At 41.2% G+C, this 12,874-nt stretch overlaps 1 protein-coding gene across 1 annotated transcript in view; it reads left to right on the top strand.

Moving 5' to 3' along the window:
- The window catches only part of LOC126108671 (basement membrane-specific heparan sulfate proteoglycan core protein), a 761,963-nt gene that overhangs the window by 349,231 nt on the left and 399,858 nt on the right, over positions 1 to 12,874 (top strand). Inside the window, exons 9-10 of the mRNA XM_049913980.1 lie at positions 2,459 to 2,584; positions 11,157 to 11,264. Of these exons, the coding sequence (XP_049769937.1) occupies positions 2,459 to 2,584; positions 11,157 to 11,264 (234 nt within the window). The remainder of the gene's footprint in view (positions 1 to 2,458; positions 2,585 to 11,156; positions 11,265 to 12,874) is intronic.

Below are 12,874 nucleotides of genomic sequence, written 5' to 3'. Positions count from 1 at the left end.
CACGCGCTATAGATTGGAATAATAGAGGATTGTGAAGGTTGTAACACCTCCGTTTTTATCCCGACCTGATCTGATCGAATAGGAGCCCAATATTTATTATTAACATGACCGTGAAGCTAATGGGGCTGGTAATCGGAATTGACTGCTATGGAAGTTGTTACTTTCCGGTTCGTCCTGTTCAATACTATAATATTGAATGTATGGTAATAAGGAACACCAACACAGTTTTACTAATTACGAACTTATATTCATCTCAAAACACAAAAAGGAGACAGCTACGGCCTTCGTCATACGTATCTAATTACGGCTAATCTCAGCACAGGCTTTCTTCATTTGCCATTATCGTCACACGCTAATCCATCACTGCATCCAACACTGCAATCCAAGGGTAGGCCGGCACGGTAGACGCGAAACTAAATATCGGCACTAGTAACGTCACTGATCACTTTCATAATGATACTTCTTCACTTCCCCGGTATTTACTTGTTATTTAGGGGTCTAACCACGGCGATGGTGACAATCTTCTCGGTTAAAAACCCCGTATTCCAATAATGGCCTCCACACACACACACACACACACACACACCATTCCCGCCAACCACCCTGGCGCATCTCGACACTCGCTCTCGCAACACGTCACAATCGATTGTTCGCCCTATCGACATGTGTCGAGTGCAAAGTTATAATAAGCGCTTACGGACTCCTTACGAGGTGGTTCGATGCACCCTCTGCCAGGCACTTAAATGTGATTTGCAGAGTATCCATGTAGATGTAGATGTTGATGTATTTCGAAGGAAGCGACGCATAAGTAAAAGGTAAGAGTTGAAAAATTTTGTAGATAAAGTTCAGGAATTTTTTGAACAGACTTCGTACATAAAACTAAGACATTAAAAGAAATTTTTTGTCACAAGTGTTAAGCATAAAACATCCAATTTTTAGAAAAAACACGGAAGTAGAAGTTAAGATTGCCACATTAGGGCCGTCCTGAATTGTGGCATCCAGGGAGGAGCAAATTTTAGGAAATGTTTGAGACTGGTAATGTGGTGGCACTGAGTCTGGCAAACAATATAGAGTGGTGGGAATGAGATTTTCACTCCGCAGCGGAGTGTGCGCTGATATGAAACTTCCTGGCAGATTAAAACTGTGTGCCCGACCGAGACTCGAACTCGGGACCTTTGCCTTTCGCGGGCAAGTGCTCTAACAACTGAGCTACCCAAGCACTACTCACGACCCGTCCTCACAGCTTTACTTCTGCCAGTACCTCGTCTCCTACCTTCCAAACTTTACAGAAGCTCTCCTGCGAACCTCGCAGAACTAGCACTCCTGGGAGAAAGGATATTGCGGAGACATGGCTTAGCCACAGCCTGGGTTCGCAGGAGAGCTCCTGTGAAGTTTGGAAGGGAGGAGACGAGGTACTGGCGGAATTAAAGCTCTGAGGACGGGGCGTGAGTCGTGCTTGGGTAGCTCAGTTGGTAGAGCACTTGCCCGCGAAAGGCAAAGGTTCCGAGTTCGAGTCTCGGTCCGGCACACAGTTTTAATCTGCCAGGAAGATTAATATACAGGGTGATTCAAAAAGAATACCACAACTTTAGGAATTTAAAACTCTGCAACGACAAAAGGCAGAGCTAGGCACTATCTGTCGGCGAATTAAGGGAGCTATAAAGTTTCATTTAGTTGTACATTTGTTCGCTTGAGGCGCTGTTGACTAGGCGTCAGCGTCAGTTGATGCTAAGATGGCGACCGCTCAACAGAAAGCTTTTTGTGTTATTGAGTACGGCAGAAGTGAATCGACGACAGTTGTTCAGCGTGCATTTCGAACGAAGTATGGTGTTAAACCTCCTGATAGGTGGTGTATTAAACGTTCGTATAAACAGTTTACAGAGAATGGGTGTTTGTGCAAAGGGAAAAGTTCTGGACGCCCGAGAACGAGTGATGAAAATGTAGCACGCATCCAGCCAGCATTTGTTCGCAGCCCAGGAAAATCGACTCGTAGAGCTAGCAGAGAGCTGCAAATTCCACAATCAACTGTATGGAGAGTCCTACGAAAAAGGCTATCCAAACTGTTACGCCTGATATGCTACAGAGAGTGTGGAACGAGTTGGAGTATCGGGTTGATATTGTTCGAGTGTCTGGAGGGGGCCATATTGAACATCTCTGAACTTGTTTTTGAGTGGAAAAAAACCTTTTTAAATACTCTTTGTAATGATGTATAACAGAAGGTTATATTATGTTTCTTTCATTAAATACACATTTTTAAAGTTGTGGTATTCTTTTTGAATCACCCTGTAGAGTGGTGGATTGACTGAACTTCATAGTCAGGTGTCGCTACCGCCACACACTGTTTGCCAGCACCGCCTAGCATGGAACTCGGAAGTGATTTTCCGCGCCAGGTGGCCAAAATGTTTGCGGCACGTGTGAAAGGGACGGGGTGAGCTGAGTGTTTGTGTTGGCCCTACAGCACCCAGGCAGTGCACGGAGGGCGAATTCCGCTGCAGGATCAGCGGCCGCTGCATCTCGCAGGCGCAGAGGTGCGACCGGCGGTACGACTGCGGCGACGATGATTTCTCGGACGAACAGAACTGCCGTAAGTCGGCTGTAGCCTGGCTCTCGCCGTCGACATCTTGTCGATGTCTCATTCTGTCCGCTGCCTCTCTTTAACACCGCTGGAAATACTAACGCCAAGCTACTTCTCTTCCTGTATCTTCTCTTTACTAACATCAGTGATCTCTCATTCGCCTTCAGCAGGTAGGCTATAGTCCTCGTATGGTGTTTTTGTTATTATCATCTTCTTGCAGGTGTGGTCCGCCTGCGGAGCTAAATAAAAGACTGTTCTTATATCATAAGCGTTTCACTTCCTTTTATTTACAGGGCATCCTCAGTGGCTCGTAATACATCATTGACATCTTGTGAAATATTACTAAATGCGCTAATGAGGGAAGCTGAAGAAATGAATTAAAACTGTTAGGGCTTGAACCAGTGTGTCCGTGCTTCCTAGGCAGGTATGCTAGCTATTGCTCCACCGCGGCCTTAGAGCTAACAGTCCTGCATGGATTACTCTAGTCCAGTGCCATCCGTATGGCAAACTTCAATTCACATCTTCAGCTTATTTACCCCTTCTTAGATCGTCACTGTTATATCAGATTACTAAACGCCTTCTCTGAAAACTACCTACATCGGATAGTTCAGAACCCCACTCGTGATGGAAATACAGGGTGATCAAAAATCAGTATAAATTTGAAAACCTAATTCACCACGGAATAATGTAGATAGAGAGGTAAAAATTGACACACATGCCTGGAATGACATGGGGTTTTATTAGAACCAAAAAAAGTTCACAAAATGTCCAACAGATACCGCTGGACAGCAAAATGTCAGTGACGGGTAAGAGGGGTATGTTACAGAATCGCATCATCCCCAGCCTGGCTGATAAACACCTGCTGGAACGTACGATGTTTATGCAGGACGGCACTCCACCCTATATTGCTAGACGCGTGAAAGATCTCTTGCGCACGTCATTTGGTGATGATCGTGTGGTCAGCCGCCACTTTCGTCATGCTTGGCCTCCCAGGTCCCCAGACCTCAGTCCGTGCGATTATTGGCTTTGGGGTTACCTGAAGTCGCAAGTGTATCGCGATCGACCGACATCTCTTGGGATGCTGAAAGACAACATCCGACGCCAATGCCTCACCATAACTCCGGACATGCTTTACAGTGCTGTTCACAACATTATTCCTCGACTACAGCTATTGTTGAGGTATGATGGTGGACATATTGAGCACTACCTATAAAGAACATCACCTTTGCTTTGTCTTACTTTGTTATGCTAATTACTGCTATTCTGATCAGATGAAGCGCCATCTGTCGAACATTTTTGAACTTTTGTATTTTTTGGTTCTAATAAAACCCCCTGTCATTCTAAGCATGTGTGTCAATTTGTACCTCTATCTACATTATTCCGTGATTTATTCAGTTTTCAAATTTATACTGACTTTTTGATCACCCAGTATATTGGATCGAATGGCAACAAACAGACCAGACGTCTCTGAGGATGTCCGCATCGAAACTTGCATCAGTGATCATGATGCTGTTGTGGCAACAATGATTACAAAAGCACAAAGAACAACTAAAACAAGCACAAAGATATATATGTTCAGTAAACTAGGTACAAAATTAGCAGTGCCACATCTCAATGAGGAACTTAAAACCTTTAGTAGAGGGAAGGAGCATGTAGAGGAACCTTGGCTCAAGTTTAAAAGAATAATTGACCATGCATTGGATATATATTCATCAAGTAGAACAGATCATGATGGGACAGACCCTCCATGGTATACAGTCACTGTAAACCAACTTATAAAGAAACAGAGATTACTGTATTATAGATGTAAAACAAATCATAGTGCTGTAGATAGAGGAGTGCTGAATGCAACGCTTTTGGCTGTCAAGAGGGCAATGCATGAAGCTTTCAATGACTACTGCAGCAGAATACTGTCAAACGACCTTTCACAAAACCAGAGAAATTCAGATCATATGTAAAGGCTACTAGTAGCACCTAACTTAGTGTCCAGTCCCTAGCGAATGAGACAGGAACTGAAACTAAAGGTAGCAAAAGAAAGCTGAAATGCTTAACTTAGTTATCAAATGTTCCTTTACAAAGGAAAAGTCAGGAGAATTGCCCCAATTTAATCCCTCGTACCACTGATGAGTTAGTGTCAATGGTGTTGAGAAACAGCTGAAATCGTTAACACTGAACAAAGCTCCAGCGCCCAATGGAATCCCTGTCCCAAATTCGATACTGAATTAGCCTTCTTCTAACTATAATCTGTCCTTCGAACAAAAAACTGTGCCCAGTTCTTGGAAAACGGCACAGGTCAGACCCGTCTACAAGAAGGGTAGTAGAAATGATCTGCAAAACTACCGTTCAATGTCCTTGACATCAATTTTTTGTAGAATCGTAGAATATATTCTGAGTTCAAACACAATGAGGTGTCTTGAACAGAACAAATAATTACAGCAGGCACAGAGGCAAGCATTCAAACAATCTTCTTAGTATGCCCCATACGTGAATTGAACAGGAAGAAAACCTAATAACAGGTACAATGGGATTTGCCCTCTGTGTGCATTTCACGGTGGTTTGCAGAATATGGATACAGATGCAAATTGTTGTAGGTATATACCTTTTTTCCTGGACTTTATCCCACATCTTCATGAGGTCAGTGGATATGGCAATGTTAATCGTAGAGGGTGGCTGGATGCGCTTCCTGACAACCCCCTCCCCAACCGCACCCCCTGGGACAGAAATTGCGTATTCCACCTGTTTGTGTCTAGTGTCAATCCATGTTCAAGCGTACGAAAGTTTTCTAAATGTTTGCAAAGGGTGTAACTGAAGTGGGACTTGGGCACCAGCCTAGTATTCTGCTAGTGAGATGTGGAAAACCTCCTAAAAACCACGTACAGGCTGGCCGAGGGCCCAGAAGCAGCGCGCTGACACACGCGGCCATCTGGTCTGGTCCATATAATTACGTTCGTATATTACACTTTCTTTGTTATTGCCTTATATTTTCGTAACAAAATTATTTTTGGAACGCAAGTTTTGTAAGATTGCATTACTGTTGTGTTCTGCTAACGACTTTTTGAAATCTAATTATTACATGTGTCACTGTGGATTTATACTTTGTTGTCCTGTATACGCCATTGTTTGTGAATACATTTCATTTATGCACTTCACTCAGTGTATGATATTCCAACGTGCTGTACATAGTGTTGTGAATGTTGCTCTGTTTTTTTCTATCAGCCTTATGTATGGCTTGTGATATCTGTATGCACTCTGTTTCGTTTCTTATGTAGTTGCGTGTATTGTGGGGCATGCTCTTTGAATGGAGGGAGTCTCACTGTGCGTGCCTTTTTTTTATTTTTGTTGCGATCATGATCACTTAAATTCTCTCTTTTCCCAGAGCATCGCCCACCATACGCATCTACATAAAACCGAAGGAATATCAAACTCCATACCGACATCACAACGCATGCAGCAGGCTGACCGAAAAACACACAGCAACATTTGACAACACTGTAAACAGCATATATGCGCAACACACACACAGCGAAAGTGCAGTGTTTGGGTGAAATGTATAAGCAAACTTAAAAATATCGTACGTTCTTGTGTACTCACGAAAACGAGGTACAATTCTAGGCCGACACGTGTAACATCGAGATCTTATACAATCGTAACATGAACGAAACATAAATTTAAACTTGCGCTCCAAAAAGTTGTGCCGTACCTAACAGGAAGAGAATATGAAACAAAAACAAACGGCATTATTTTTAGCTGCGTAGACGGACAACATCTCCAAGAAGATAATAATAACAGTTACACAGAAGCAACTAAGGAACTACGGATAACATAAAAATGACAAACGTCAGGGTTTGTCTGTGTGCTTATTCATCAACTGCATTTTCAAAATTCGTTCAAGACTTTTTATGTGCGTTCGTTTGATTTAATTTAGAATAAACTTTTAATCAATTAACTAAAAGAGTCTTCTGGTAAAATTTTAGCAGACGTTCGAAACCGATAAGCAGACTTTGAAATTTGTACTATAAGTACACGTATATGGTACTAAAACGTAGACAATAAATGCATGTACTACCTTACCTTATCGAACGCCGAAAATTACATTTTGTGTAAAATGGACAAAATGCGTGATGATTGGCAACGAGGGATGTTAATGACATAAGATGGCGGAACCAATGACGAAATCTGTGTTTCGATTAAGTGTCATTGTGAAGTCAGCTGTAAGAACAACGAAATAAATACGTATGACTTAATACAGAGTGGAATGTACAAATAAATATATAAGCTATGCCATCAGGCCTCAATCTAACCAACAGCTTGAAAACAGAAATTCTAGGAAAAAACCATATACGATACACTTCATACCTGACTAAGTCGAAGAAAGTGAATTTCCTTACGAAGTATTATCCGAAATTTCGAACAAATCTCTTTTAGTTAATAGATTTTCCGCAAGAGGCGCCACATATACGACTAGTTCGTAGATTATCTGTAAGAGGCTCCGGCAAAGCAATTGTTAATCGTTGCCAAATTTTCTTACACCCCGATTAATGTTTAACTGTAGACAAGTTTGCCTGTGTAAAAAATGTAATTAATTACAAATTACGGTTATTATGCAGTATTATTCTTATCGGTGTGATTGGTACCATATATCCACTTGACCATTTTTTGGCAATTCCAGGACTGTAAAAAGCGAAGCAGAAACGCCGTATTCGCTCGTCAGCGATTATGAATTTGTGAGAAAAGCCAAGTTTACTTCCAATATCGGAGAATCAGGCTCATGACCTTAATCATTAGTCATAGTTATTGTTTCGCTGATTATTGTTGCACAGTATGTTAAATTGCGGAAGACATCTTTGATCAGCAATTGTTCGTAATTTTCACATAGAGTTTTCACGTAGAGGTATCGATTTTAGACATAGCATTTCGACATCTAAAAATCCCGATTTTTTTCTTGTGTTGTGGAACGCCGCCTTTGTTCAAAATTCTAAGTCGGAGTTGCGAATTTAGCAATAAATAATATGTTGTCACTGTGATGGAGGTGATTTCGTTACACTCAATCTGCATATTTCGTATTATCGATCGAAGCAACTTTACCTTGCATAGGGAAATGAATTGGTAACTAAACCATTGTCGTTTACTTTTATTGACAAGTAAATTCATAAATAAAATTACTTCAGAATTTAAAATTTCTTAGTAGTGTTCTGCATCAAGTACCCGCTGACCGACAGTACAAAAATGTACCGCATGCGTTAATCCGAATGCAGTCGAGGCGGGAGAGAAGCAGATGAAACGATAAAGACGTATTTGTATATTCACAATGGAAATGAAACTGCCGGCACTGAAGAATTTATTGATTGTTAATGACGGTATGTCTTAACATTCGTACTTTCGTCGGTCGTCTTTTCTTCATTTCATACTAGTCACTAATTTTCCAGTCTATGTACTAACATATTTTTAGCAAATTTTCAGCTAGTAATCTGACAGTCTGGAGACTATTTTACGCTGTCCGGATGTTCGCTCTCATTTTTTTCAGCTAGATCATAGAAAATATTTTTCTTCTTTTGTTTTAGCGTTTCTACAGAATGAATTCAGCTGCTTCTACTTGTCTTATTATTTTACTAACAATTTCTCTTCTTTTTAATTCCATACTGATTTAATTTCTCTATGTATTAATTTTTATGCAGTTTTACTTTCTCAGTAATTATGCATAGTTTCAGCACCTTATGAGAAATCATAATTTGTGATCAGTAACTCAGCATATAATTTTTATTGCAGTTTTCTGTTCATGTTTTTCAAAATGTAATTTACAAATCAGATAATCAACTAATTTGGTTGCATGTCAAACACTGGCATGCTATATGTTTCAACATTAACAGTACATTCATTTAAGTGTATTTATTTTTGAAACTGTTACATGTGTACTAAGTTAATATTGCATCTTGATTAAAATGTGAGTAACATTGCATTGGATCCATGTGGTAATGGGTTTATCAGTGACAAAGACAAAAGACATCCATCCATCCACCCATCAACAGCAATCTTCTGTAGCACCAAATTTCAAAAGCTACTATTTGCTTCTTGACTGAACTCTTGTATGTCATCCGCATTTCACATCCACACAAGGCGTTCGAAATACATTAAGAAAAGACCATGTGACATTTAAACCCAGTGTTAGCAGATTTCTCTGTTTTTCAGAAATTCTGTTTTTGATTTGCCTGTGTGCAGTTTGTATCGTTCCTACTTCTGCTGTCGACACTTTGCTGCCCAAAAAGCAAAACTCATTGACTACTTTCAGCATCTCATTTGCTAATGTAATTTCCCCCTCAGCACCACCTAATTCAAGTTGACTGCACTCTACTAGCTTTATTTAAATTTTGTTTATGTTCATTATAAAAGCTTTTTTCACAATGACAGATATTTCCGCAATTAGTCTTAAAAGTGCATTGGCACCATCGGCAAAATTACCGTGTTATCATCAAACGACTGTGTCAGAATTTTCAAAATACACTGAAGTGACAAAAATCATAGGATACCTCCTAATATCATGATGGATCACCTTTTGTCTGGCGTAGTGCAGCAGCATGATGTTGCGTTGACTCAGTAAGCCTTCGGAAGTCCCCTGCGGAAATAAGGAGCCACGCTGCCTCTATAGCTGTCCGTAGTTGCAGAAGTGTTGTCAGTGCAGAGTTTTGTGCAAGCATTGACCTGTCAATTGTCCCATAAATGTGCAAACAGATTCGCGTAAATAGATCTGTGGGCCAGAGCAATTGCTCGAACTGTCCAGAACGTTGTTCAAACAGTCGTGGCCCAGTGAAATGGTGCAGTGTCGTCCATGAAAATTCCGTTGTTGTGTGGGAATATGAAGTCCACAAATGGCTCAAAATGGTCTCCAGGTAGCTGGATGTAACCACTTCCAGTAATCCATTGCATACACACCTCAGACTGTTGCCATTAGTTCATAGTCAGATATGTAATACTTGCTACGTAAATGAGTGAAAAGTTCTGTGTGTGAAAAGAGCTGCTGAAAGTAGTAAGTGTAACATACTTGCCTAGTAAGAAAAAAGCTTCCTGACATCAAGGTACCAGATAAAAGTCTGTGTCGGTGATGTACCACTGTTAGAAAGTAGTGTGTAGTGTTTAATAATGAAAGGCATCAGAATGTGCATTATGAAGAAGAGTCTGACAAGCCACCAACTGTCAGTGAAAAACGTTTCATTTTGAACACTGCTTCTGTCAGAATTCAAAGTTCTGTGTTAGAGAAAATTTTTCATAATGTGTGGCTAGAAAAATCTGGATCCTCAATGAGCGCTCCATGCCAGTCTCTGGAACACATATGTGACAAATCAACTTTTTTTATAATTTGTTTAAAAAAAGAATGAAATGGTCAGTTTAGTTCCATGTAAACACAGCCCACACCATTATGGACCTACCACCATCTTGCACAGTATCTTGTTGACAACCTGGATCCATGGTTTCATGGGATCTGTGCTACATATAAAACCCTACCATCAGCTCTTACCAACTGAAAATGGTATTCATCTGACCAGGCCACAGTTTTCCAGTCATCTGGAGTCCAACTGATATGGCCACGAGCCCAGTAGAGCCACTGCAGGCTATGTTGTGCTGTTAGCAAAGGCACTCGGGTCGGTCATCTGCTGCCATAGGCAATTAAATGTCAAAATTTGCTGCACTGTCCTGATGAATATTTTCATCGTTAAGTCCCACATTGATTTCGGCGGTTATTTACGGAAGCACCGTCAACTACACAAACACAGCTGCTCTCGGTCGTTAAGTGAAGGCTGTTGGCCACTGCATTTTCTGTTGTGGGAAGTAACGCCTATAATTAGGTATGCCTGGCACACTGTGGCTGTCAGAATACCGAATTCCCTAATGATAGCCTATATGAAATGGAATGTCCCATGCATCTAGGTCCGACTACCTGTCGTGTGGCTGTAATCGTGTCTGAAACCTTTCCACATTTATCACCTGAGTACAAATGACATCTACACTAAAGCAACTTGCATATGCAATACTACCACAACCTTTATATTAGCATATTGCTATCTCGTGACTTTTGCCACCTCAGTGTAAGTCACATCAGTTCGCTGTGTATATTTGAATCCGCAGTTGGTAAGTTTATCATTTTCATAAATGCGTTTCCTGCTGTTACCACCTTGCATTTTGTATTCTCTCTGCTTCTCTTGTTGTGAATCATTTTCACCTGTTAATAGTAGAATTCATCTTCTACTTCCTGTGTTTCATCCTCCAGACCTTAATTTTTCTGTGCAACCATTGTTTTACTTCTGTTCATACTTATTTTAGAACCCGTTTTGAAGAGGTTCAAATGAAGCTCCAAGTCTCCAACGGAATTGCAATCTCATCAGCAAAACTTTGTGTCAGAATTGTCAGAACAATTGACACCTACCCACTGACTCACAACCACTGACTTCGGGACATACAGAGCACGTGTAACTTTGCAAGTCCGACCGAATGCGTTTGTGCGCATGTGGGTGTGCCCGGTACCGGGGAACGAGTGACGAGAACCTCAGTACATGTATGTATGTATGTACGTGTGTGTGCCCCCTCGCAGCATGCCGCGAGGGCGATTTCAGGTGCGACAACGGCTTCTGCATCGACGGCAGCCAGCGCTGCGACGGCGTGAGGCAGTGCCAGGACGGCAGCGACGAGGCGCGATGCCGTATGCATTACCAACTCTCCACTAATCTCGCCTACTCTGTCTTTTGTCGCTTCTCCTCTCTGGTGCTGTGCCCTCGCCCCCGTGCATGTCGACTGTCGGGCGTGACTCGTGTGTAACTGCTGACCAGGGGAGGTGTTCTGATTTAAATGTGCAGATTTATATGTAGTACAACTCCAATAGGTAGGGACTACACAGAAGATCTAAGCATACTGGCCAAAAAAGTTGATTGCCACCAGGAGACATCTCGTAATACCGTGTAACACTGCCTCAATAATGACTTTAATTCAGCAAGAAAAAAAGAGTCCACAAGTTTTTTTCCAAGTGTGCCATATCAAATAGAAGCCACTCGTGATCAGATCACATAGAGCTTCCAAATTGCGGAGATGTTGACTGCTATGTTTCACATGCTGTACCGAACAGTGACTTGGACATACACACACACACACACACACACACACACACATACACGTGGACACATTGGATGTAATGGTTATAAGTGCAGACATTTGTACTGGTGATGGAGAACAATGTACTGAACAACATTACATCAGTATTTACTCCATTCACAGAGTGGCTATTAGGAGTAGTATGTTTTTAGTTTGGTTGGTAGTAGTTAGTGTTGAAGTCTATCTATCTATCTATATCCGAATCCCGCTCCAGCTACTGCCTGGTCTGGGTGCTGACGAGTCCTCTCCATTTGGCTCGGTCCTCCCACCACTTTTCTTCCTCCACTTGCTGCCAGGTCACACCTCTCCTTTCAACAGATATTCTCACTCCCATTTTCCATCGTGTTCTTGGGCGCCCTCTAGGTCGTTTCCCATCCATCTTTAGTTCTTCCATAATTTTGGGGAGTCTCTGCCCATGCATCCTCTTAACATGCCCATACCATCTTAATCTCTTTCTTTCAATTTCTTCTCTCATACTTTCTTGTTTGAGGTCCTTTCTAATCTGTACATTCCTTACTCTGTCCATTCTTGTTTTTCCCTTAACTGCTCTGAGAAATTTCATTTCCCCTGCTTGCAGTCTGCTCCAGTCCCTTTCTTTCATTGTCCATGTTTCTCCACCATAGGTGACAATAGGCAAGTAATAATTCTTATACATCAGGAGTTTTGCTCTTTCTGAAACTTCATTATTCCAAATCAGATGTTTTATTGTTTGGTAGAAATTGCCTCCCTTCTGTAACCTCCTATTAATTTCGTTAGTTATTCTTCCATCCCTAGATATTTCACTCCCTAAATAAGTGAAACTTTCTACCACTTTGAGGGGTTCTCCATTCAAGGTAATATTTCCATTGATTCCTTTCTCTCTTCCAAATACCATTACTTCACTCTTATCTTTATTTATTCTTAATCCATACCTTTTCATTATTTCCTTCCACGCATCAAGCTGTAACTGTACATCTACCTCTTTATCACCCTATATTACCATATCATCCGCAAAAATCATCTTTTTGTCTTTTTCTTTTACTATATCTTTAACTGCCCTATTCATTCCCTCCATCACAACATTAAAAAGCACAGGAGATAGAATACTTCCTTGCTTAAGTCCTTGTCTTATTTCGAAGTATTCAGAATTCCCCAATGGTGTTCTAATTCTACAATTGTGGCCTC

The sequence above is a fragment of the Schistocerca cancellata genome, chromosome 11 (assembly GCF_023864275.1).
Source record: "Schistocerca cancellata isolate TAMUIC-IGC-003103 chromosome 11, iqSchCanc2.1, whole genome shotgun sequence".
Taxonomy (NCBI): Eukaryota; Metazoa; Arthropoda; class Insecta; order Orthoptera; family Acrididae; genus Schistocerca; species Schistocerca cancellata.
Note: the sequence above shows the minus strand (reverse complement) of the source record. Positions and strands in the feature narration are given on the sequence as shown.